The sequence below is a fragment of the Moschus berezovskii genome, chromosome 2 (assembly GCF_049115385.1).
Source record: "Moschus berezovskii isolate FMDL1 chromosome 2, NW_MosBer_1.0, whole genome shotgun sequence".
In the NCBI taxonomy this organism is placed as follows: domain Eukaryota; kingdom Metazoa; phylum Chordata; class Mammalia; order Artiodactyla; family Moschidae; genus Moschus; species Moschus berezovskii.
Window position 1 is genome coordinate 9682830 of NC_142461.1, and position 26210 is coordinate 9709039.

Here is a 26210-nt window from a genome sequence, read left to right on the forward strand (position 1 = left end):
AACCCAGATTTGTTAGGTTCCAAAGTCTTTTCCACTCAAAACTCAATTCACTTCAACAGTTGAGGTGCTACCCTTGGAAAATCATGAAATAACGGGAGCGTGTGGATTCAGGAGAAACCTTTATTGACTTTTTCTAAGGTCCTATAATCTGTTCCCGACCTGCTGTGTGACCTCAGGTAAGTCACCCATCTTTCTGAAGCTGTTTTATGATGTGTAAACCAGGTGGTGGTAAGGATCCACGGAGGTCATAAGTTGTTGAAGCCTGATCAGAAGAAGGCTTCTGATAAACAATCCTGCCTTAGAACAACTTTGCAAATGGCCATTCTTCCCCCTCCATGAAACCCGCAAGCCCATCTCTACACTCTTCCAGGTGGGAATCTCACCGCACCTGGACTCCTAACACCGCTTTAGATGGAGGCTGAGTCTCTCCAGGGGGAATCCCTCTCCCTGGCCTCTTACTCCAAGTGTAGCCCAAGTGTTGGTGGATCCTGGGAGCCTCCCCAGAGGGGGCACAAACCCAAATCAGCCCTGAGCCAGGTCTGCAGCTGGAGAGATTCTGGAGAGACTTGGCTTGAAAAGAGCAAAGCACGCCTATTAAGACATCAGTCTGGAGGCAGCGATCCCAGTGTCGCTTTGGGGGTGGGGGGGTGGGATGCGGGGAATGTCCTAGGGCCTCGCAACGAGGGGAGTAGGGCTCAGGCTCCTTTCCTTTTCCAGCTTCTCCCTGGGTCAGGCCTAGGACATTCGGTGTGACTGGGAGTAGGGGGTGGTGGTGGTGAGGTTGACGGGAGGTAGGGGAGGTAAAGGGAGTAAGGGGGTACAGGCCCGCTGGAGAGAGAGGGGGCATCTGGGGAGCTACTCCAAATGAGCTGAGTGTGGGGAGATCGGTGGCCCTGACGAGGTTTGGGCCCCGGGGACCGGGCTTGGGAGGGAAGAGCCGGGAGCGCCTCTCCTGGGCGGAGCGGAGCGTGGGCCCGGGGCTCACGGTGGAGGCGGGGCCCTCACTCCCCGCGTGGAGGAGGCGGGGGTCCTCCCTGGGAATGCCGCGCCGCGGGGGCCGGGGCGGGGCTTCGCTGGCCCCGCCCCCTCGCGCAGGTAGCCAATGGGCGCGGCGGCGCCGGGTGACGGAGGGAGCCGAAGTGCTAGTGCCGCGGCGGCGGCGGCGGCGGACGGCCCAGCCGGAGCAAGAGGGTCTCGGCGCGGAGGAAGGGCACGCTGGGGGTGCTGAGCGTGGGACCTCAGAACCCAGGAGGCGGCGCGGCTCGGGCCGCCGGTGGAGCACGGGCGGCCCGGCGGCGGCGCGATGCCGCTCGCCCAGCTCAAGGAGCCCTGGCCGCTCATGGAGCTGGTGCCGCTGGACCCGGAGGTGAGTGAGCTGGGCGGGAGACGGGCGCCGGCGGCCGGCAAGCCCAAGTCCCCACAGGGGCGGGGCGGCCCGCGGCGCCGCTGTAGCCTGGCGGGCGCCCGCGAGGACGCGAGTGCCCTCCGATCTCCAGCCTCGTCTCCGGCTCCACCCCCTAATGCCCCGGGTGTGTGTGCGCGAGGGACCGTTCTGCCAAGCCCCGAGGAAGCCCCTTACCCTGGAGAGGGAATCCGGTGCTGCGCTTAGATCTGACCCCCGCCTCACCCCACACATACCTGGGACCTGTACCCGGAGCCGTCGGAGTTTCCTTCATTAGGGCAGACGGACCAGGGCTGGGATGCCAGATGTCTTGGATTCCACAAGAGACGAGGGTCATGGGACCCCCCCCCCGCCCCCTTCCAACTTCTTGATGTCTCACAGCGGCCCTACCCCAAGAGCTCCCAGCGTCTCCGCTGCTGACCTTAGCAGGATTTCCTTCTTGATCGTCTCAGTTGTGGAATTTGGGGTGACTCTGCCCGTCTGGGGCTGAAACCCTTGGTTTTCTTTGCTCCAGGCTAGGGTCAGAGGACGCCTGTGTCACCTCTCCCAGTCTGGGAAGAAGAGAATGGGGAAAAGTCCTTAGACCTTTGAGAATATTATTCCTGGAGATGAGGAGGTCGTTGGTTCCTGCCCCCTCCTATAGGAAGGGTTGGGCCTCTAGGGAATTTGGCCTTTGCCTGCCTAGCTTCTCCCAGAAGCAACTCTTGCCTTCTGAGGATACTGTGGTTTAGGCCCTAACCTTGCAGAAGGCCCGCTCTTCCTGTGCCCCCCAGGGTCAAGGTCAAGCCCTCGAACAAGCAGATGGAGAAAACTTTCCCCTTGGCCTCATTATGGGAAGGACAGTAGGTGATACTGCCTTTCCAGGAGGGGGTGTGGGGATATGAGGGAGACGATGGAAAGCTCAGAGAGCCTGAGACCCAAAGTGATTTTCTTCTTCCTGGGGCTCGGAGCCCTCCCCACTTAGATCCCCTCCTCTGCCCTCTGTTACCTGGGGCAACCACCATGTGCCCTGCCCCTCAGGGCGGCTGGTTGGGAGCTGAGTGAGGATCCTGGGTCCCCAGCACCCGGAGTGTGCTGCCCCTTTAAAGGGATGGTCACCGCTGACACTGGCTATTGGAGGGTGGGCGCGGCAAGATTAGGTAACCAACCTGAAGGCGCAATTTGGAGTAAATTGCTCTGGGATCCCTGCCATGGGGTTTTTACGGGCCCTGCACAGCTCAGAAGTTCTCCCGCTGACTCACCCTCCGAACTGAGGAACACGGCCCTCTGCAGCCCCTATCCATGGGCTGCCCACCCCTTAGGACTGAGGCACAAGGGGTTGGGGGCAGTGCTCAGAGGTAAATTCCTTTGTCCTGGCACACCCTTGAGACCTAGGCCTCCCCAGACGAAGGTGGACTGGAAGAGGCCAGGGAGGAACTTACCGTGGGTTATACGAGTCGGGAAGGCAGACACCCAGAAACTTGATTCCCAGTCCAGGGCACTGCTTCCTGCTTCTCTTTGGGAAATCTTGAGGCAGGGACCAGGTTTAAACAGGAAACTCAACTCAGTTTTAGTCCTACTGCACCTGAACTTTGAGAGGAAAAAAAGACGGGCTTATTTCCTTGGTTTAGGGGCCTGTGATTTCTCCAGGAGCTTCACCTCGGATTTGCTGTGTGACCCTCAGTCAGTCCATAGCCTCTCTGGACCTCTGTTTCTCCAATGGCCAGGGCTGGGTTCTGGCCTCTACTTGCTGGGCCTGAGAGAGTGCAGAGCCCTAAGCAGTGCTGCCCATTTTCCTCCTCCCCGCTCCATGGAGGTGCCAGGCAATTTGGTGTTATTGTTTGGGTAACAGGAGCCATGGGGCAGCCAGGGCGCGGGTTGGGCGCAGGTTCTTACTGGAGAACAGGGCCTCGCTGTTCTCAGCCCAGGTGACATGTAAGTGATACAGCACCCTGACCTGCAGGTACAGGCTCCTGGCCGGGAGGGAGGCAGGCCGAGGGGCTGGCAGGGCATTTGGCAGAGGCCTGGGATCTGCCCTCCCTGTGACGCTGCCGAAAATGGGCTGCTCGGAGGCAGGGCCTTGTCTGGGGTGTGGCCCAGGTGGAGTCAACCCACTGGAAGTGTGGGTGAGGATTCTGCCAGGGCCTTCCCCTGGCCCTGCTGAGCGCAGTAACCTTGGCCCCAGGCCCAGCCTCGCTGGGTGCAGAGCTTCACTCTGTGCCATCCACCCCACTTCACCAGTGTGACCTTCTTAAAATCAATTCTCCAAACAGCTTCTCGAGGTAGGGATTATTACCCCTGTCATCATATGGAACAACTGAACTCAGAGGGAACTGGCCTGTGAATTAATGTCAGAGTCAGAATTAGAATCCAGATCTCTCACTGTCTTCTACCCATTAGGGGGAGGCTTAAAGACAGGCAAGAGCTGGGATCAAGCTGGCCAGGTGGAAGGTACTCCAGGAGAGGCTCCGGATGTTGGCAGACTCTCCTGTCCAGCCTTGGCTGAGGGCTAGTAGTGCCAGCCAGCCCTGGCACCTGGCCCCCAGCTTCCAGCAGCGGGCAGAGTTGCCAGTGCTGGGCTCTGAACCCAACTCCTGGGGCTGCTTCCTGCCTGTGGGGCACGTGCTGTCTTTGTCCATCTGCTGCCTGGCTTCTCCAGATATGGCCCTGGATGCTTCTCTTCCCAAGACAGAGCGGCTTGGGTGGGAAGGAAGGATGCTTATTGGAACCCATCTCTGATCTCTGGGGAGGGGGCACAATGGCCTGGGGGACCTCAGTTGCTGTGCCCATGAGTATTGCTCTCTGAGGAAGCTGGAGGAGAGTGAGTCTCCTTCCTCTAGGGGGCCAGAAGGCCTTTCCTATACCAGGCTCGTAGACAAGGTCTTTCATTCAGTATTCTGCAAGGTCAGTATCATCGTCCTCATTCATTCATTCAGCAAGTATTTATTGAGCACTTACAATGTGACAAGTACTTCTTCAACCAGCAGGGTGCCACTGAACAAGACAGACCTGCCCTCCTAGTACAGGTGAGGAAACCGAGGCTCAGAGAAGCAATGTGACTGACACATTCAGAGCGAGTGGCTGGCAGAGCTAGCATCAGGGGCTCTGTCTTTGTGGCTGCAGACCTGTGTTCTTTCCACCCTCTGAGCAACAGTCAGTCCGGAAGGGCAGAGGTGCCCTGTCTTCCCAGGACCCTGGTTTTCATGGGGAAGGTCACCTGTGGTCCTCTTTGCTCTCCTAGTCCTTTCTCCAGGGCCGCCCATTCCCCGCTAGAGACCTTGTTCATCAGCTCTTACAGGCCTGGGGGTTCCATGACGATGGTATCCAAGCCAGACCCCAGGACTGGAGGCAGCCGAACAGGCTCCCTGAATCCTCCAAGATACTGCTCTGTAAGTGCCCACCTCTGGGTTCACCCACCACCTCCTCCTCTCTCTCACTGGGGATTCATGTGACTCTGCGTCATAGCCCCATGTCTGTCACCTGCTAACAGAGAGGCCACAGTTAAGTCACTCAGCTTTTCTGAGCCTCATCTGAAAAATGGGAGGAATAGAACCTACTCTACTCTGGCCTCCTTGCTTGCTTTGCTGGTTTGAGGTTTCATTTGACAGGCTATGTGCCAGACCCTGAGCTGGGTGCCAAGGAGACAGTACTGGACAAGCCGTGGCTCCTCCCTGAGTTAATCTGAGGTTTGCTTGGTGCTGTGAGGCCCAGAGGAGGGAGGAAAGGACTTGAGACTGTGTGGACAGAGGAGAAGACATTTAACTGAGTCCTGAAAGAAGACCAGGAGTGTGCTGAAGTGACCGGGCAGGAAAGATTTTCTTAGTAGAAGGAGCCACCGTGCGAATGCTTGGGGACAAGCTGGTCTGTTCAGGGTCTCAGTTTGTTCAGTTTAGCTCCAAAATGGGGATAGTAATAATGGTGATTGTTTGTGGCCCAGTTATATGCCAGGTGTACATTTTTTTAAAAATATTTATTTAGCTATGCCGGATCTTAGTTGTAGCACTTGGGATCTTTAGTTGTGGCATGTGGATCTGACCAGGGATCGAACCTGGGCCCCCTGCATTGGGAGTGTAGAGTCTTGGCCCACTGGATCACCAGGGAAGTCCCTGGATGTATGTATTTTATAGACACTATTTTGCTTGCTTCTTAAAGCCACCTAGTGAGATTCATTACTTTTATCCCCATTTCACAGATGAGGAAACTGAAGCTTTCAGAAATGAAGTAACCTCAGGGTTATGCAGGTGATAGAAACCAGAATTTGAACCCACAAGGTCGATTCCAGAACCCACATTAATCACCTGTGGGAGCTGGAGATGACGGCTTTGAACGCCGTACCAAGGAGCTGGGACTTTATCCCACAGACAGTGGGAAGCCATGGAAGAGTCTGAGGCCTGGTACATAGCATAGAAAGTTCTCAGTAAGGAGTGAGTGGGTGACCAGGGGAGTCTTACTCAAGTGTAATGATTGCGGTTGAGTTTTAGGAAGGATGAGGGCTTAGAATGGGGGACGCTGGTGTGTAGGCCCTTGTTACCATCTGGGGTTATGTCAAGAGTCTGCAGTGCTGGGTGAGGTGGAACTCCGTCTATGAAGGCCTCATGCCTCCTCCTCCCCTCAGGCCTGGTTCCACCGGTCCTGCTCCCCAAGCTCCTGAGAGAGAACACGTATGGTGGGGCCTCTGAACGCTGGCCCCTGGGGAGGATTAGGGGCATTAAGGGGGTTCAAGGGGCAGGATGTCCAGGGACTGGCTGGGAGGGAGTGCTGCTCCAGGAACAGGGAGATTATATAACGGGGAGAGCACAGCTGTGCCCACTGCTGCCAGCAAGACTGCAGCTGCCCTGTGGACTTGGCCCCTGGCTCCAAAGTCCTGGGTCTTCCTGGTCTCTCCACACTCTTGCTGCGCAGGAGGGCTGGGGACAGCTCCTTTTAGCTTCCCGAGGCCCGGATGGGTTAGTTTACTCACCTAGGAAAGGGGTGGTATACCCAGGGTTGACAGCACCCAGCAGAGGGCGAAGTCTGGGGTCTAGAGGACTGTGCAGGGGCGAGTCACCATGCCTGCCTCTCTGTTGCCCTGCCTGGGCACTGGGCTCCTCTTCCTCAGTCCCCTTGAGCACCTCCTGGTGTCAGAGACCAGATTTTGAATCCCCGCTTAGCAGTGGTGTGGCCTTAGTTGCCATCACTAGGCCCCTCTGCGCCTCAGTTTCTTTCCTGCCAAATGGGACCTGGACCTACCTCCCAGGTCAGGAGGGCTTAATGGTGCCACAGGTGTGAGGCACCAAACACCATGCTGGGCATGCAGCAGGGGCTTGGAAGAGAGCAGCTGTTATCACCAAAGCCTCATCTTTGCCTCCCAGGACTCCCTGTTTATTAAGAGGGGCTCCCAGGTGGCACTAGTGGTAAAGAACCTGCCTGCCAACACAGGAGACCTAAGAGACGTGGGTTCGATCCCTGGGTGGGGAAGATCCCCTGGAGAAGGGAACGGCAACCCACTCCAATACTCTTGTCTGGAGAATCCCACGGATAGAGGAGCCTGGCAGGCTACAGTCCATGGGGTCATGAAGAGTCGGACATAATTGAAGTTACTTAGCACACACAGCCCATGAGTTGGTGGTTCCTGCATTGTGATAAGTGCTAAAATGAAGGCTCATAGGGAGTGGCAATGATTCTGCAAGGATGGAGAGGGGTCCCAGAGCAGGCGGGGCCAGGGCATTTCTGGGCTGGACACCCTCCCAGACTTTGTGTCCCTCAGCCCTTGCATCAACTCTGGGAGGTGGATGTAAATACCCATGCTACAGATCAGGAAACTGAGGCCTCTTGAGCGGGTTAGTTGGCACACACACAGTCCTTTCCTTCTCACTGGGAGGAGGTGACATTTGAGCCAGACCTTCAAAGATGAGATGTTTTCTAGGCAGAGAATGTGGGAGAGGGGTGCCCAAAGTGGGCTGCCTGAGTTGGGGCGATTGCAGGAGGCTTGAGGACTGTGCCCTCCCAGAACTCCCGCCCGACCTCCAGGGCCCCTTCAGCCACTGGGAGCATCCAAGGGCCGGGAAGCCCCATAGGGTCTGCCTTTGCTTTGTGACACTCTGCTAAGTTCTGACAGTGTTCCCCACTCTCTCCTCTCTTTTCCAGAATGGACAAGCCTCAGGGGAGGAAGCTGGGCTTCAGCCATCCAAGGTAAGGACCAGGGACCTAGCACCAGAGCTAGGATTGTCAGGGGTGAAGTGACTGTTTGCCTGGAGTGGAAGAGAAGGGAGGCACTGACCTTGTCCTGCCCAGGTGTGAGGCTCCCTGGCCCAGCTCAGCCTTCCTTCTCTGAAAGTGAAAGTCACTCAGTCATGTCCCACTCTTCACAACCCCATGGACTGTATAGTCCATGGGATTCTCCAGGCCAGAATACTAGAGTGGGTAGCCGTTCCCTTCTTCCCAACCCAGGGATCGAACCCCGCATTGAAGGTGGATTCTTTATCAACTGAGCCACCAGGGAAGCCCAAGTCCTTCTCTGGTCCCACCTAATGCTCGAGGCAACCCCATATGTCAGGATTACTTGCTTCAGCCTTCCGGTTTCTCAGGTCAGTGGACTATGACCCAGACAGGGTCAGAAGCTAGGCTAGAACTCAGGTTTACCCGTCACCCAGATCAGGACGCTTCCTCTGTTTATTTACTCATGGTAGCTTGGCTGACTGTATTAAGAGGGTGAAGGGGTGATGGGAGAGACTCAAGTCCACTGGGCCTGACCAGGGCCTGGAATCGTCTGGGCACCTGGCCCTGGAGGAAACCTGGTGGCCTCCAATCAAACCAGGGCCCAGTGCCTGGCATGTGGCACACAGGCCGTTTCTCAGGGCTCCCACCTCCCAGCCCCAGGCCGGCTCCCTCACCTCTGCGCTCTCTGCTTCCCTTTTGCTCCTCCCATCAGTCCCCCAGGTCCTGTTGCTGGTTTTGTGTGTTGACAGCACTGCCGAGGCTGAGGGACCCTCTGGCCTGGGCTTTCTCATCGCCCTGTTGGGAATGACCTCACCCAGTTCTCAAGGTGCTGTGAGGTCGCAGAGCTGCTGGCTGGGGAGGGGCTGTGGAAGCTGCCAGGCGGGGCAGGGCATGAGTTCTGGCAGTAGAGCTGACCCGAGTTCTAGTCCTGTCTCCACCATCGCTATTTGACCCGAAGCTTCTCCCTTCTGAGTTTAGTTTCCTCAGCAGTAAAATGGGAATGATGGTACCTGCCTCCTACCTCTCAGGAGTGATGTGAAGGACAAACGGAAGAGCAGCTGCCTGCCACACAGTAGCTTTAGCCCTGGCAGCCTGAGTGCCTGGCCGTGTTGCTCAGCTCCACTGCCTGTTAGTGGCCGCGCCCTTCTGGCCTGGGTCTGCCTCGGTACCAGACCATAAGCCCGACCTTTGAGACAGACCGAGGGCTGGTCCTGATGTTTGTCTTGACTCAGCCTCCTAAGATAAGGGAGGCGAGTTTCTGGGGTAGGGCAGGCCAACAGAAGTAAATTCCCACCCTCTCCTCTTTTTGTTACTGTGGCAACCTTGGGTCATCAAAGGCCAGGCCAAGTCGTGTGGACTGGGCCCCTTGACTTGTCTCAGCCTCATGTGGGAGAATCTCTTCCCACCAAGTATCTGCCCCTGGTTGCCTAGTAATGAAGGGACTATAGGTCTCCAGTGAAGATCCAGATGTTCAGATCTTGGGGCTGTAGTTCTGGAGGTTGCAGAGGTGCCTGCAGCTCTGAGGGAACTGGTGGTGAGTGAAGCTTCTCACCTCAGAGCTAGAGGGGCTGGTTAAGAGGACAAGCACTTACCCAGGTGGACAACCTACATTTGATCCCAAGTCTGTGACTCCTTCCTGCTTCTGGAGCAGATCCTGGGGTGGGAAGGGAGACGAGGCTGGACATGGATGGGGCAGGGAGAGCCTTGAATGCCACATTAAGGGAGAGAAAGTGCCATACCAGGAGCTTTGCATTTGGTTCTCATAACACCCCCAGAGGTAGAAACTGTTACTCTCCCCATTTTACAGATGAGAAAGTTGAGGCCCAAGGTCAGATCGCTAGTGGGCAACGAAGTCAGGTCTTGCTTGACCACGGAACCCACTTTCCTCGCAGCCCAGGAAACACACTGAGTGCTGAAGAGGAGGAGCACTGCGTCCCGTGAGCCCAGTTTCTGTCATTACTCCGCACCTGCTCATTCACCTTCTCTGTTGCTGCAGAATCTCGTAGCATCCTCAGTGCCCACTTTTGGGCTCAACACACCAGGGGGCGCTCAGCCTGTGGTCAGAACCTCATTGCTTTGTGCAGTGGAAGGAGCTGGTTTATCTTTTGCATCATCACATTTTCGTGGCACTGGGAACCCCAAAATGAAGTCAACACCCCACCCTGAGGGAGTTTTCAGCGTTGGGGAAGGGTGGTGACAAGAAAGCTGTGTGGTGGATGCAGTGATGGGGAACAGCAGGCTGTGGGCGCACAGAACCTCCATTCAGTGCCAGGCCTAACAGTGGGCAGTGAAATGTACCACCTTCCTACCTGCCTCTCTGCGGCATGATGAGGTGAGCGCGTCCCAGGGAACCCAGTAGCATCCACTCTCAAGGTTGAGGGTGAACCGGACGGACGGGCACTGCTGCGTGTGGCCGAAGAGGAAGCGTGGGCTATGGGGTACCAGGTCACCTTCCCTGCAGAGCTGGCGTTTGCCTGGGCCTCAAAAGCCAGGATTTGGGCAGCCGGAGAGAGAAGTGGGCCTTCCAGGGGGAGGAGAGGCCTGACTTGGAGGAGAGGCAGGCTCTCTGAGTTCAAAATCCTGCTCCTCTTTCTTATTTGCCGGCTGACCTTGGGCGCGTTGTTTTACCCCTTGGAGGCTCAGATGCCTCTTCTGTAAAAGGATAAGAGTCCACCTGTCAGGGCCACCCAGAAGGAGGGAACGTGATGTGCATAAATTGGAGCATCCAGCAGTGTTTGAGACATCATATTGGTGTTTAATGCTTGTTTATTTGATCCGTTTCAGGCAGAAGGGATTGGGGTTTTAGCGGCTGTAGAGCGGACTGCAGTCTAGGCTGAGAGCTCCCCGTGTGCACCTGGTCCTTCAGGCATGCTGGGGCTCCATTCACCCTCCCTCCCTTCCTGAGGCTGGACTGGGCACCCCAGGCCCCCTCCCTGGCTATCTCCGGAGCTGGACCCCTTGGAAGCGCCTGCAGGTCTATTTTGAGAGCTGAGCGTCTCCCCCGCTCCCCTCCTCTCTTCCTGTTTATGAAACCCTGATCCCTCCCGGATCCCTCACGCTCCCCTGGCTGGAGCTCAGGCAGGATGTGATGGTGGACTTCGGGGAGCCTTGGGAGTCTCAGGTGTTGAGGGGGACTTTCCCTGGGACTGGCCGGGGAAGGTTCCCCCACCCTCCACCCTCTCAACACCTGAGACCCATGGACTCTGTCCCTTTGGCCTGCCCAGAGGAGACCCTGCAGCAGTGAGAAAGCACTTGCCATTCAGGGAGTTCTGCTTACCACATCCCTTTATCTCTGTGGCCCAATTTTGCTTCTTGAAACTGCCTTTTGAAGGTGCAAACATTTTATGGAAGAAACTGAGGCTTAGATCGGGAGAGAGGGTTGCGTGGAAACAAATGAGCAGAAGGTTCTTAACTTCCCACCCTGCCCTGCTGGCCTCAGGCCTCTTTTCCATGCTGGTCTCTCTCTACACGGGTGTCTTTTTTTCCTCCTCTCTGCTTGGCCTGCTCCTGATCATCTTCAGGGTCCAGCTAGACTGTTGCATCTTCCCGGATCTCACCCTGGGCAGATAGAACCTGTGGGCACCTCCAGCACCTTGCCTGCACCGTTGTGCACCATGCTTCCGTTTGGTTCTTGTGTATTTGGGGGAGCTGCCTGAGAACAAGGCTGGAGTCTTCCTTAACACGTGCGCCTCCTAGTGTCTGGCTCCTGGCCTGGGGACACAGCCAGGGGCCTATAGCTGTGAGTAATGTCCAGAGGGGAGGCAGGCTGGTGGGCCTCACAAGGAGGGTGATGATGAAATGCTTCAGCCTGTAGGCTTCGATTTTGCCCCGAGCTTTCCGCCTTTCTGGCCATGTGGCCTTGGGCAAGTCACTTTCTGTCTGAGTCTAGTTTCCTCCTCTGTGAAATGGGATGACAGCACTTCCCTTGGAGTAGGACACCTGAGCCTGGCAGAATCCACACCAACAAAAGCTGAAGGAAAGAATGGCTTCCTGCAATAAATGCTCAGTTAAAAGACATGATTCTCATTGTCACTGCATGCCAGTCCTGGCCTTGGGCCCAAGGCCAGCTTGCCTATCAAGGAGGCCTGGGAACTGTGGACCCACTGCCCAGAGGCATGCCGGGAGAGGCATCTGGGGATGTTTGCCCCATGAGAGGGGGCACCCCTGGGAGGCCCTGCAGATGCTGCCAGCTGGGGGGAGGGCTGTTGATGTCCGTTAGGGCCAGAAATCAGCAGGTGGGCTTGGGCTGCAGCTGCTGGAGGGAGGCCCGGGATGGGGACCCTACAGGCCAGGGATCAGGCAAGGAGTGTGGTAGCGGGGTGGGGGGGCGGGCGCTCTGGGCTTCTCTCCAGCTGCCTTGTGGGAGGAAGTAAATAAGAGGAAGTGTCTATGGGGGGAACGGGGCCACAACCAGGGGGTGGGGTCTGGTGCTGTCCTCCCTGCTGCTGCCACCAGAGGCTCCCAGGCCCTGCACAGACCCTTCCGATGCAGGCAGTTTGGAGACAGTTTCCTTCCTGTTGCCCCTTCTTGTACCCTGCTAGCCATGGAGAGCCTTCCTTTGCTTCTGAAGGATACGGGGCTAGTGGGGAGTCAGGGTGGGGGGCGTAGCTGGTACTGGACCAGAGAGCTTTGGGGCTCTCAGGGCAACCCCAGGCCCTCCAGAAGAAGCTGGAGTACAACGAGAGGCCTCAGTCTAAGGAAGCATCTTGCACAACAGCCAGCAGGCCCTCCTCAGACTGTTGTCAGGGGCTCTGTGGGGACTGGAAGGGGAAGTTCTGTGTGCGTGGGGGCGTGTTTCCACATAGGGGATGTCTGTGGAAATGGTTTCCGATCAGCAGACTGTGTGCATTTGTGAGTGTGTCAGTTCCTGTGAGGGTACTGGGTGAGTGATGTGGTAAGGCCATGTGGCAAAGGGCCGGGCCTGGTCCCCCCCTGCCCCACGGCTACCTGTGAGGTCCATTCCTTTTTGCCCCGTTCCCCCCACCACCAACCACCCCCACTCAGGGCTCTGGGCTGACAGGCTTCTTCAGGGCAGTGCTGAGTGTGGTCGTGCCGGCTCTGTGGGCTGCCATTTTGGGTGGGCCCAGCCACGGGAAGGTCACCGCAGGGGAAGGAACGCCCATGCTCTGGGCTGGACTGTCAGAGATGGTGGCCTTGGTGCCTTTTGCCCCCCACTGTCTCCCGGGGATATTTGCAGGTAGAGGGTGTTCCCTCTGTCGCTGCCGCCTCTCCTTGTGACTTCTGTCTGTGTCCGGTCTCCTTTCCTTAGGATCAGAGGAGACGAGGAGAGGGGTCTCTCTGGGTCCATCTTGGAGTCGTGGGCTTGGGGTCTACGGTGTCCCCCCCTCCGCAGGGGAGCCTTACCCGTGTTCAGTCCCTCCTCCCGGCAGAGGGGGAAGTGAGAAGGAGGGGGTCAGGGACCCTGCCTTCTGGGCCAGGAAAGTTGAAAAAGCAGAAGTGAGGGGAGTAGCCAGGCTCTCTGGCCATAGGCGTGGGCCCCACCATGCAGACCCCGGCAGACTTCCCCAGAGTTGAGAGAGACTCACGCCCCTGCCCCAGAAAGGTGAGCAGAGGCTTGGCCAGCCTCCAGCGGTGTCTGTCACCAAGACTCTGAGCCAGGGATGGGTTTGGGGGTGGCTCTGTACCCTGGGGTTTCCGAGTGACTACCTCTGTCCCCAGGGACAGTTGTCAGTCAGAGGCAGACCGAGAGGTGGAGACTCAGACCTCAAGACGGGGTGGGTAGGTGTTGCTGTGTGGTTGTGGCCCTCCCCAACCCCTCTTTGAGCCAGGTTTTCTGCCTGTCCCACCTACTGGGTTTCTCTCAGCGCCCTGATTGACCTGCAGTTTTTTGTGACTGCAGCTTCTGTGGCTGTTCAGGGTCCCTCAAGGGAGGCGTCTCTGAGGGTCGACATCTAGAGTGGGAAGTCCCCAGTCTGTCCCTGGTACTGAGGGAGGGGGTGGGCTTGGCTCAGCAGGACGTGGCTCTGGCTGACTTACTGCCCTCCCTTTCCTGGCCGCTGAGGCCTGCTTACCCCCAGCCAGGCAGGGGCCAGGGAAAGGACTTGGGTTTGAGCCGGCTTTGCCACGAGTTCACTGTGAGCCTGGGTGAGTTGCTATCCGGTGGAGCTCGGTTTCTGGTTCTTGAAGTGGGGCATGACAGCTTCGAGATATCTGTCTGGGTCAGGGGCAGAGTCATCAGATTACACTCAGCAGACATCCGTCTCTGTCTAGTGACTTGATCCTGGGCCCCTCTCAGGCCCTGGCACGGGACAGAAAGCCCAAAGAAATGGAATTCCTCAGAGATGAGTTGGCCACAAGTACCAGACTGCTCTCTCTCAAGTGCTGGGGTTTTGCAGGTGATGTTCCCCCAGGTGGACCAGCAAGAACCCAGAACTCTTGCCCTTAAGTCCAGGGTCTGACTCTCTGGGTGCCTGTGTATCTGCCCTGGGTGTCTGTCAGCCTCCTTGGGCCTCACTGACGCTGGCTGCCTCTGACTGCTGCCCACCTGCTTCTGTTGTTGCGTTTCTGTCTGTCTGCACTCCATGAGTGCCTGTCTTTACGTTGGGTCCTTGTCACATTAGCTGGGTGCCTGTTGGGTCGTGTCCCTTCTGTCTCTGCCTGTTGAGTACATTCCCCATCTGTCTCCACCTGTTGGATGCAAGCCTCCATCTGCCTCTGCCTGTTGGATCCCCATCTGTCTCTGCCTGTTGGGTACATGTCACCATCTATCTTTGCCTGTTGGAATGTGTCCCCCCCATCTGCCACTCCATGGTAGGCATGAGTCTCTGTCCACTTCTGCCTGTTGGATATGAGTCCCTTCCTCCCTCCTCCGTGTGTTGGGTACATGTCCCCCATCTGTCTCTGCCTGTCGGATATATATTCTTCCCACCTGCTTCCTGTTGGGTGCATGGCCCCATGCATCCCAGCCTGTTGGGCACGTGGACTCTCGTACCCAACTGTTGGATGTGTGCCTTCATCTGTCTTCACCTGTAGGGTGCCTGCCTCTGCCTGTTGGGTGTCCCTCCTTATCTGCCTGAACATGTCGGGTCCCTGTGTCTGCCTGTTGGGCACCTGTCTTCTCCTCAGCAGCTGGCTTGGCATATGGGGCTTTCCCTCTGCAGGCCCACAGGGAGGATGGGGGGAGGGCCAGAGGGCAGCCCTCCGGAGATGGGGAAGAGGGTGGAGAGAGAGGAAGGGAACGTGGTAAGGGAGCTGGGAAACCACAGGCCCTGAGTGATTGGCGGCCCTGGGCTGGCCCAGCCCCCGCCTTCACCCTGCACATCCGCCTTGGGCCTGGCCACCTCCGCAGCAGCCCCGGACGCTGCCTGCTCCTGCCATGGTGCCTCGGCCCAGCCGGGCGCATGGAGCAGGATCCCAAGCCGCCCCGTCTGCGGCTCTGGGCCCTGCTCCCCTGGCTGCCCAGGAAGCAGCGGCCCAGGATCAGCCAGACTTCCCTGCCTGCACCCGGCCCTGGCCCTGGCCCTGGCCCCAGGCAGGACTCGGTGAGTGTGCCCAGATGTCTGGGCCTGGCCTGATGGTGGCCCCTGGAACAAGTGCCCCGGTAACCAGTTTGGAAACAGCTGGCTCTGGGTTCTCCTTGCCCATGCCTGACCCTCCTAGGTGACTAGACCCTGTCCAGCCTTGCTTCCTGGGAAAGTGAGGAGGCACTTCCGGGCTCCAGGGCGGTATCGACAGATTAGAGGGGAGCAGAGGGGTTCTAGAACATCTGGGGCCTGGCAGGGGTTTCTAGTAGTTTGTGTGAAGGAAGTTTCAGAGGGTGGAGCATAGAGTCTCCGGTCTTGCTCCCCCCACACCAGGCTGGCACTTACTGGGTTGGCAGAGGGAGTCTGAGGTGACGACTTTGTGTTCTTGTATATCTTAGCCCTGTCCTTCTACCAGATAGAGCCCATCTTCCATCTTGACCAGAAACAAAAGCCCAGCTGTGCCTTCCCAGTTTGTGAGCAAACTCTACTTCCTATTGTGGCAAAACCAAATCTTTGTAGCCGCGGGAGGGGAGCCTCACAGGGAGGACCTGGGGCAGGTCTGTAGGCCTCAACCAGAGCCTGGCATTGGCTCAGCCCGGCCGTGCCTGGGCACCCCTCTGGGCCTGACCAGGCTGGAGCAGCAGGAGCAGTACAGGCTCACCTGACCCGGCACCTGGGTAGTTTGACCCTCCCCGGGTTTTGATATTGATGAACTGGGAGGCCCCGTCTTCCAGGGTAGCTGGCTGGCTGGGCCTGCAGGACCCTGTCTGCTGAGATCCAGCAGGAGTAGGATCTCAGGATAGGGGGCCATGCCCTGTGCTGACCTGGATGGGCCCACCATGCTCACCAGCTCTGTTCCCCCGTCAGGATGAGGGCGTTCTCAAGGAGATCTCCATCACGCACCATGTCAAGGCTGGCTCAGAGAAGGCCGACCCATCCCATTTTGAGCTCCTCAAGGTCCTGGGCCAGGGATCCTTTGGCAAAGTGAGTCACGAGCCCACAGCTGGGAGGGCAGCACTGGTCATGTCACAGTGAGGGTGGGAGGACCACCTTGGAGCTCAAAGGATCAGAGGGCAAGGGTTGATGGGTCTGAGGGGAGGAGGAGGGAGGTCACTGTGGTGCCCAGGGGCGACACAAGGGCAACCTGGTGCTCAGGGAAGCTGGAGGTCAGCCTGGGACCTGGGGCATGCGAGCTGGCAGGTTCAGCCCCCTGCCCATCTTCTCTTCTGCCTTCCCCTCACCACCCCACCCCAATGCCTTCTAAGGTCTTCCTGGTACGAAAGGTCACCCGACCTGACAGTGGGCACTTGTACGCCATGAAGGTACTAAAGAAGGCGACGCTGAAAGGTGAGTGGGGGGTACCTCCCCTGCAGAGCCTCAGGCTGGGCAGAGATAGAGGACAGATGACACCCAACTCTTAAGGGCCTTGGGTCTGACGGGAGAGACAGCTCTCTCACCAGGAATATCCGGTCTGAAGATACAGAAACAGGCCTATTCTCAGCCCCTCCTTCTCTCCCACCTCCCCTGATGGCAAAGACAGGATCCATTCAGAGGAAAAGACTTCCAGGGATTAACCCCTTCCCACCCCCTAAGCCAAGTGCCAGTGTCTGTAGCTGAAGGGCATCTGGCAGGAGGCAGGGGGTGAGTGCGGTATGTTGGGGGTGGGGGACAAGGGCTTCAGGTATCAGGCATCAGCTTGGTTGGGCAGAGGCACTCTGTGAGCAGAATTGCTTCATGATGCTTGAAGAGTCTGAGGGAGACCTCTCAGAGTGGAGGAGAGCATGAGAGCAGAGGCGGGAACCCAGGGAACGAGGCAGTTGGGTGGGTTGGAGAGGGCGAGTCAAGGCAGGGCCCCAGAGATGGATGGAGAGGTTCAGAAGGGAGCTGAGCCCACGTCTAGAATTCCCAGACTTACAGAGGGTGTAAGGGTGGTTGGGAGTGGGCTTTGGATTGAACAGCGACTTCTTGATCAGCCTGGGGACCAGGCTGGTCCCACTGACAAGGAGGAGTAGACCCTGGCTAGGATGGTGGGGACAGGATAGGAGGTTCTGGCCTTGGGTTCCTGTGGCCACAGTGGGCTGGCTGTGGGGTGACTTAGCTGTGGTGCTCTAAGACCAGCCTGGTAGGGATGGGAATCCTTCCCCAGGAAGGATGATGGGAGGAGAAAGATGCTGTGAAGGGCTCCCAGGCTGGGACATGGGAGTGGGTGGGGGACCCCACAGGGTGGTGCAGTTGGTGCTGGGACCCAGGAGAATCTGGGTTTCAACCTCACAGGGGAGGGGCTCCCATGGGAGTAGCCAGGTGAGCTGTGCCTTTACAGGGTGAGTTAGACCTTCTCTCTAGACTGAAAACATAGAGGAAATATACCCCAGGAGGGAATAACTATGCCTGAACAGAAATGTAGAAGGATATTAATAGTTTGAAAATGTTAGGTGTATTTTGGAAACAGTGATGAGGGTAGTTAGTCCAGCATGGTCCTGGCCTTGCCTGTTGAGGGAAGCAAGAAAATTACAAGAGGGTGAAAGGCGCTCTGCATGGGGAAACAGAGCACTGCAAGAGCCCAGAGGGCTCCAGCTCAGCTTGGCAGGTTAAGGAAGGCTTCCTGGAGGAGAGAATGCCTGAACTGAGTCAGAGGAGAACCTGCTGATGATCAGAACGGCCTAGGGACTTTTATTCTTTAAAAAAAAAAGAAGGGTGAGGTGCCTGCTCAGACCTGTGAGTCTGAAATTCAGGCCCAGGGAATCTGCCCCCAGCTAGAACTGGGGATTTTTTTCTTGCTTTTTTTGGCCACACCGCATGGTATGTGGAACTTCCCCAACCAGGGATCGAACCCACGCACGCTGTAGTGGAAGCACAGAGTCTTAACTACTGGCCCACCAGGGCAGTCTGGCAATTGGAGATTTTTTATGCCAGATGGAGAGGGGGCTGATGGAGGCATCCCAGGGGGAGCCACAGGGGCAGAGGCTGGGGGCACACAAGGAACAGGTTGCTTAGACTGGCTGGATTGAATGGCCCCTTGGGGCACAGCTGGCGACAGGGCTAGAGAGATGGGCAGGGCACCAAGGGCCAGTCTTGGGCACTGCCGAGAGACGTGAGGAGCAAGTAGAAAAAAGAGTCCTTCTTAGCCACGGCGGGGGCGGTGCTGTGCTGGGCGGCCAGCCCTTTGGTACGCCCCTTCTTCCTTCGACCAGTGCGTGACCGCGTTCGGACCAAAATGGAGAGAGACATCCTGGCTGACGTCAACCACCCGTTTGTGGTGAAGCTGCACTACGGTAAGACAGCAGACCCTCCCTGACCACCTGCCCCGCCTGCCGGCCTTTGCCCTTGCCGGGGGGCTATTGCCTCCCCTGTATACGGCCCCATCTGCCACCCAGCAGACCAAGGGAGCTGAGGGGCAGAGGGACGAGGCCCAGGGCCCAGCTGGACCCCCATGGCCTTTTCCCGTCTCCCCAGCCTTCCAGACTGAGGGCAAGCTCTACCTTATCCTGGACTTCCTGCGTGGCGGGGACCTCTTCACCCGGCTCTCTAAAGAGGTGAGCTGACACCTGGGACACCCGGACACCCCACTGCCAGGGCCCCAGATGGAGCTGTCGTGACAGTGAGGCCTCCACCTGGGACTCCCCAGGCCTGCCCAGCATTCCCTGACCCACCCTGGGACAGAGCCCATTCCCTTGCAGAGCTTCTGAGAGTTCCCTGAGATGGGTGAGGAGAATCAGGCCCAGGATGTGATCCTGCCTTGATTCCAGGAACCCGAGGGTGGCTCTCACCTCTTCACCATGCTTCTTTTTTTTTTTCAAGATTTATATATTTGAGAGTTTTTATGTATTTTTTGGCTGGGTGGGTCTTTATTGCTGCATGCAGGTTCTCCCTAGTTGCAGCAAGTGGGGGCTATGACTGCAGCGCTTGGCTTTCTCGTGGAGCACGGGCTCTAGGGCGAATGGGCTTCAGTAGTTGTAGCTTGTGGCCTCTAGAGCTTGGCCTAGCAGTTGTGGCACACAGATTTAGTTGCTCCAAGGAACGTGGGATCTTCCCAGACCAGGGATCGAATCCGTGCTCCTTACATTGCAAAGTGGATTCTTAACCCCTGGACCACGAGGGAAACCCCTTCACTTCCATTTTTTTCAGGGCTTCCCTGGGCAGGGTTATGAGGATTCAGAGAAGCCCAAATCCACCTGGAAAGCTGGATTCTTTAGGATTATGTCCTGTTAACCAAAAGGCTTTTGAATTCACATAAAAGAATTTGAGCCAGATATAAAAATGGGACCATTAATACAAATTAAATTTTAGAAGAAAATCAAAGTTTTTAAATGTTTACTGTTTGAATGATCGAATAGATAATACATGACTGAGAAGAAAAATATCCATTGAGAAGTCTTCCTCCCACCCCAGCCCTCTCGACTCCCCGCTAGGTAAACACTTTTCTTATCTAAATTTCCCATGTTTCTTTGGGAAAAAAATACAAACCAATTCAATGTATGATCTGAATCCTGACCCCTACTTTCTTACATACAAAATACCGTTCTGTATATACTGTACTTTGCTTTTTTCATGACAGTGTGTTTTGAAGTGACTTGGCACTTATCTGTAGCCATCCATCGTATGGAGGGATCCTTGTTCTAGTTTATGGATGCATTGTTGTTTAGTTGCCAAGTCCTATCCGACTGTTTTGTGACCCCATGGACTGTAGCCTGCCAGGTTCCTCTGTCCGTGGGATTTTCCAGGCAAGAATACTGGAATGGGTTGCCATGCCCTCCTCCAGGGGATCTTCCCGACCCAGATGTTAAACCCGTGTCTTCTACTTGGCAGGCAGATTCTTCAGCACTGAACCACCTGGGAATCCCTCATGGCTGGCATAGCACTCCATTATGTGGGAAGGAGACAGTTTAGTTTACTGCTTGACCCTTGGGCTGTTTCCAGCCTTTCCCTACTTGCCTTTCAATGCTATCATGAGCGACTTGTATATTAGTCATTTCATTCTTCAAACCTCTTCATAAAGAGAAGGGGGTATGAAATCTCTGAGGAGGATGAGGAAGCTGCTGACTGCCCAGTGCCCCAGCTCCTGAGAAAGGGGTGATCCCGGCTGAAGCCCCCTCCCACCTGTTGCAGGTTATGTTCACGGAGGAGGATGTGAAGTTCTACCTGGCCGAGCTGGCTTTGGGCCTGGACCACCTGCACAGTCTAGGCATCATTTACAGAGACCTGAAGCCTGAGAAGTGAGTGAAGGCCCAGCTCTGCCCAGCTCCCTGGGGTGTGCAGAGGCAGGCCTCAGGGGCCTCTTCTAGAACAGAGCCAGTCTGAGGGGGATGGGGGTGACTCCCCCTGAGAAAGTCCCCCTCTCTTGGGTTGCCCCAAGAATGGGTGGGTGGAGCAGAGTGGTGGTGGCAGCAGGCTCCCCTGGGGGGCTGCCTCATCACCAGTGCTGCCATCACCAGGCACCAGGCACCTCTGTGCCTGGGGGTTGCCTACCTTTTTTGCTAATCCAGCGTGACATCTGAGATGCAACCATTAAAGGTCCTTCCTTGATATGACCCTCTGTAGAATTTTCCTTAACATATAAATATCCTCAAGTGGTAACTTGGGAGCCAGGGGCAGGTGCTTACGTGGAGTGAGATGCACCTTTAGAGTCAGGCAGAAAGTGACAAGTGAAAGTGTTAAGTCAGTCATGTCCAGCTCTTTGCAACCGCTTGGACTGTAGCCCACCAGATTCTTCTGTCCGTGGAATCTCCAGGCAAGATCACTGGAGTAGGTAGCCATTCCTTTTTCCAGGGGATATTCCTGACCCAGGGATCGAACCTGGGTCTCCTGCATTGCAGGCAGATTCTTTACCATCTGAGCCACCAGGGAAACCCAGAGTCAGGCAGACCTGAATTCAATCTTATCTCTGCCACCTCCTAACTTTCTGACTGGGGGAGTTATTTAACCTCCCTGGGCCTTAACTTCCCCATCATTAAAATGGGGCCATGAAAGTACCTACCTCACGCAGTTGTTTCAAGAATTAGCGGAAAGGTAGGCAACACACCTGTACAGCACCACCAGTACCTGCTCCACCCACCCATTCATCAGCCGGACCTGGGTGGATCAGCTTCTCTGGGCTGGGCCCAACCCCTACAGACCCATGGTGTAACCTGACCCCACCAAAGGCCCACGACTGAGGGGCCCTGACCCCCTCTCTCCATTGCAGCATCCTTCTGGATGAGGAAGGCCACATCAAACTCACTGGTGAGTGGAGGGCACCTGCCCCTCCGGTTTCAGGGGAGGGCAGGATGGGCTCTAGATGGACCTGGGCTGAGTGCTAGGGTATCCACTTGTCCTGAGAGGCTGTGCCAGGCACTTAGAAGTGGTCAAAAGTCCAGGCCTGGCATGACCTGAGTTTGAATCCCAGGTCCCCACTGTGTAATGCTGAGCAGACCATCTCACCCCCGTGGGCCTCAGCTTCCTCCTGAGTACCGTGGTGGTGATGCCCTCAGGCCTCTGGGCAGGGGGTATGGGTGTGCAGGGGTGGCAGCAGTGAAGGCAGGGGGTCCTGAAGGTGTGTCCACTTGCGCTCCTTGCCACAGACTTCGGCTTGAGCAAGGAGGCCATCGACCATGAGAAGAAGGCCTATTCCTTCTGTGGGACAGTGGAGTACATGGCCCCCGAGGTCGTCAACCGCCAGGGCCATACCCACAGTGCAGACTGGTGGTCCTATGGGGTGTTGATGGTGAGTACCCAGGCGGGGGTAAAGCATCCAGCCCAGGCAATGGGCCTCAGTTTCCCCATCTGTGGGGCATGGGGGCGGGGGAGGGTGGCTGCTGGTCTCTAAGGCTCGTCTCTTGTCCTCTCATAGCTAAGCTGGCCTCACACTCCTCCGAGCTGCAGTTTCCTTCCTTGGAAGGATTCCGGGCTTGGCCCCACCTGGGGTGCCCCCCGCCCCATACTGGTCCTCTCCCCAACCTTAGGCCCCTAGTTCTGCTCCTGGTGGTCTGACTGATGGAGAGGGGAGGGACACACGCAGTTCTTGATCCAGGTGGACCTCCTGGGCGGGGGGCGGAGTGGCTGGCCTCGTGGGAGGAGGTGGGGGGCCTGTTGGGCGGGACCAGAGCCTGAACGGACCCTTGTTCCCTGCAGTTTGAGATGTTGACGGGCTCCCTGCCCTTCCAAGGGAAGGACCGGAAGGAGACTATGACTCTGATTCTGAAGTAAGCTCCAGCCTCTCTCTGACACCTCCAGGTGTCTCCTCTTCTTGGCCTCGTTTGGGGGCCAGAGTAACACCCCACACCTCTCCTCAGATTCTCCAAGAATAAGACACTCCATGGATTCGAGTGCTGTGCTTTGGCTAGGGCTCCCTTTTCACCCACAGGGGCCTGTGGGTGGAGAACCCTGAGTCTCTGGGAGGGAAGTTAGTGGACGGCTTGTCTGGACTGAGCTGGAAATGAGATGTGGACAGAGGTGGGAGGCGAGCCCCGCCCCGGAGGGGCTCAGCCCTAACGAGACCCGGGGCCATTGCAGGGCGAAGCTCGGCATGCCCCAGTTTCTAAGCACAGAAGCCCAGAGCCTCCTGCGGGCCCTGTTCAAGCGGAATCCTGCCAACCGGCTCGGTAAGTGGCCCCAGTCCAGGGGAGGGGAACGGCTACAGCTGTGGCCTAGGCCACGGGGCCACATCTGGGGCTGAAAGGGGCCGTTGTCCTTTGTGTGGGCAGACAATGCCAGCGGCCACCCTGCCTTCTGGCCCCATGTGTGGAGTGTGGGGCGGGGGGGTGACCTGTGTCTGGGGGAAAGCAGGAACTGAGTCATCTCCACTCCCCCTGGGGATGAGGACAGAGGCCGGCACGGCTCCTCCGCCAAGGCTGCTGGCTCAGGAGAAGGGGCACGAGTTCAGGCGCCAGGGGCTCGGGACCCCACTGCTGGCACGCGGTGGTCCCTGCACAGATACTGTGGTCTAATGAGTGCTGTTTGTGAGCAGAGTGACCCAAAGCAGTTGACGTCTCCCCCGAGAGCCCGAGGTCCTTGTCTCCACCGGGGACAATGGTCTCAAGCTTCATGGATTAAATGAAGTCACATGAACATGCCTGTAGGAGCTGCTCAGTATGTGTTGGCTCCTTGGCTCCCAGGTTCACCTGGACCTTGACCAGATTCGTCAGGTCCCATCCAGGTGTCTGGGCTTGAAGGGAGAGCCTGTCTGGTAGCTGACAAGGGCGATGGGCTAAGAGCAGCAGAGATGAGGCCTAAGTTGGTGTGGGGTTGGGGGAGGTGGGGACCCCCTGCAGATCTCAGGACAGTTTTGACCTGTCCCAACTTTGGTCTTGGACAAGTTGTCTACCTTCTCTTCTCTGGACCCTCCTTCTCCCATCAGTACATGGGTGCCTGATCATCAAGAGGCTCCAGAAAGTGGAAAATGCTGAGTGGTCTGTAGGCCTCGGGGTGATGGCTGGGTGGACTTGGGGTGGCATGAGCCCAGCCTCTGGTCCCAGACCCCAGTGAGGTGCAGCCACTCGGAGGACAGGGCGGGTGTCTGGGGGTCAGAACGTTGTGGGGCAGACCCCTCATCTGGGCTCTTTCAGGCTCCGGCCCTGATGGGGCAGAGGAAATCAAGCGGCATGTCTTCTACTCCACCATTGACTGGAATGTGAGTGAGTCTGTCCACCCTGGGGCCCCAGGCAGGGCTTCGGCTGTGGTGGGAGGGGGCTTCTGACTCGAGCCTCCAACGTGAAGCAGAGGTGACAGCGTGGCCTTGGGGGCACGGACTGGCCTCCCGAGGGCGAGCAGTTATGCCCTGTCTGCATAGCCTGTGCTCTGTCCAGGCCATTAACTCCTCCTCCTGGGGCTGCTGGGGGGCTGTGGGGGTGCCGAGATAATCAGGGCACCCACCCCACCTTGCAGAAGCTGTACCGGCGTGAGATCAAGCCACCCTTCAAGCCGGCTGTGGCGCAACCCGATGACACCTTCTACTTTGACACTGAGTTCACGTCCCGCACACCCAAGGGTGCGTCCCTATCTGACTTTGTCCTGGGCTTTCCCTTCCCCAGGAGTGAAGCGGGGAGTCAGGAGCCTCTTGGGGCACAGGGGCCTTGAGGGCTGAGGCAGGCCCAGGTGTGTGGGCAGACAGGCCGGGAGTCTCTGACTCTTTGTCCCCGTCTCATTCAGCCTGGCCGTCCCACTCCGGGGCTCTATGGGCTTCTTTGTGCCTGGGCAAGGGGGTGGGCGTGAGTGGGTGAGTGGGCCACAATAGAAAAGTCAGGACCCTTGGCCCCAGGCACCTTCAGCCCACTGGAAAGACCAGACACATCAGGCTCCCACTCATGTCAGGCTTGAAGAATCTGACCTGGCAAACACGCGAGGTGGGGACGGTCCGGCAGAGCAGGGGTGACAGTGCCCAGAGGTCAGGGGCAAGCGTGGGAATCAGCTTTGGCTGCTCTGACAACTGGGCTTCGGTGACGCATCTGGAACACGGACTTAGCCGTAGACCCACTCAGTCCATGGGATTACAGCTAGAAGCCAAGGATGGGGCTTCTGAGAGGGAACTTAGTAAATCCTAACCTTTTGGCCACATATTGGGGAGGAGTGTTCTGAAAGGCCTCTTAGAGGGACAGGTTTTAGCAGAGGGGTGCTTTTCTCACTGTGGCTTGCACGTCTCTGATGTCATGGAACTTGTCACTTTTCCGAGCAGCCTGTCCCATCTTTATCTGACAAGTATGGGCCAGGTCCCTATTAGTGTGCCAGCCATGCAGGGATTGATGGTGAACAAGATAGACCCAGGCCCCGCCTTCAGATGGCTCAGGCTATGGTGGCAGAGAGACACAAAGTCAACTCTGGGCAGCTCGGCAAGTGCAGCTTAATGGGCAACGGGCTGGAGGAGCTAGTGAGGCCAGGTTTCTCAGAGGACAGTGTGTGAGCTGAGCCTCAAAGGATGAACGAGGAATGGTTGTCTAGTTAGCACGAACGGCAGGTACAGTGGCTTAGAGTCTCCTCTACGGATCTGAGAAGCTGGGCGTGGCTGAACTGTGGAGTGAGGCAAGAGGAGGCTAAGATCACAAGCATCTCATTGCCCGGGCTATCCCAAGGGCAGAGGAAGGGTACAGATAGGTCACAGACTTGTGATTGGAACTGTCCCTCTGGCTGCTGCAGAGAAGATGGACCTGAAGGGGCAGACCAGACACAAGGAGGCCTCCAGGAAGCGATAAAGTGCCTTGGCCTGGGCAGGTGGTGGATGTGAGGGGTTTTGCTGTTTCTCATATAACAGAGCTGGACTGGTCTGAACACACACAGGCAGATGGGCTAAAGCCGGAGATGAGAGGTCCTGCCCAGTCTCCCATCCCGGCCAGCTTTCTGGGCTACCTCGGGTCAAGTGTACCTCACATCCCCCTCCTGCCTCTGCAGACTCCCCAGGCATCCCCCCCAGCGCCGGTGCCCATCAGCTGTTCCGCGGCTTCAGTTTCGTGGCCACTGGCCTAATGGAGGATGACGGCAAGCCTCGGGCCACACAGGTGCCCCTGCACGCGGTGGTACAGGTGAGGGGCGGGAGAAACTTCTCAGCTGTCCTTTCCTTCTTGGAAGCCACAGGTAGAACAGCTGGGAACACAGGCACTGGACTTGGACAGACTTGGGTTCAGACCCTGCTGCCACCGGGGAGCCCACTGCGCCTCAACCTCCTTGAGCCTCAGGTTCCCCACTTGTAAAACAGGGAAGGCAGCATGGTTATGAGTTTCTTTTTTTTCTCAATATTTTGAAACTTTATTTTTAAAATATTCTGAAATTTGAATTTTTCAAGAATCACCATCTGCTTTCCTTTCACACACGTTTGGTCCTAATAAGCCCTGTGTGTGTGTGTCCAGTTGCTCAGTCCTATCTGACTCTCTGAGACCCCTTGGACTATAGCCCAGCAGGCTGCTCTGTCCATGGACTTTTCCAGGCAAGAATACTGGAGTAGGTAGCCCTTCCCTTCTCCAGATTATGAGTTTCTTGACACAGAGCCAGAATGTTGGAGGGCCAAGGCATACCCAGGTTGGTGGTACTGGGCGGTGGCTGGCTCTGACAGGGTTGGAGGGAACTAGGATCTCTTCCCACTGTCTCCCACTTGCCTACTCCAAACTCCATGGGAAATTTAGAGTTGAGAGGCAAGAATGGAGACTTTGGAGCTCACTGACTGGGTCAGAGCTTCCAAGGTCAGA

The 26210-nt window shown here is 57.0% G+C and overlaps 1 protein-coding gene across 3 annotated transcripts in view; it reads left to right on the forward strand.

Moving 5' to 3' along the window:
- The first annotated feature begins 1154 nt into the window (after positions 1 to 1154).
- Positions 1155 to 26210, forward strand: part of RPS6KA1 (ribosomal protein S6 kinase A1) — a 37339-nt gene continuing 12283 nt past the window's right edge. Inside the window, exons 1-14 of one of the 3 annotated variants that reach the window (XM_055398814.2) lie at positions 1155 to 1366; positions 7508 to 7552; positions 15931 to 16047; positions 16329 to 16410; positions 18255 to 18335; positions 18517 to 18596; positions 20170 to 20276; positions 21245 to 21282; positions 21621 to 21763; positions 22171 to 22241; positions 22552 to 22640; positions 23604 to 23668; positions 23923 to 24025; positions 25420 to 25550. In XM_055398814.2, the coding sequence (XP_055254789.2) occupies positions 1304 to 1366; positions 7508 to 7552; positions 15931 to 16047; positions 16329 to 16410; positions 18255 to 18335; positions 18517 to 18596; positions 20170 to 20276; positions 21245 to 21282; positions 21621 to 21763; positions 22171 to 22241; positions 22552 to 22640; positions 23604 to 23668; positions 23923 to 24025; positions 25420 to 25550 (1215 nt within the window). In that variant the 5' untranslated portion in view covers positions 1155 to 1303. Of the gene's footprint in view, positions 1367 to 7507; positions 7553 to 12997; positions 13143 to 14850; positions 15082 to 15930; positions 16048 to 16328; positions 16411 to 18254; positions 18336 to 18516; positions 18597 to 20169; positions 20277 to 21244; positions 21283 to 21620; positions 21764 to 22170; positions 22242 to 22551; positions 22641 to 23603; positions 23669 to 23922; positions 24026 to 25419; positions 25551 to 26210 lie in introns of those variants that run through there. The other 2 variants (XM_088843831.1, XM_088843825.1) reach the window with 2 other exon arrangements.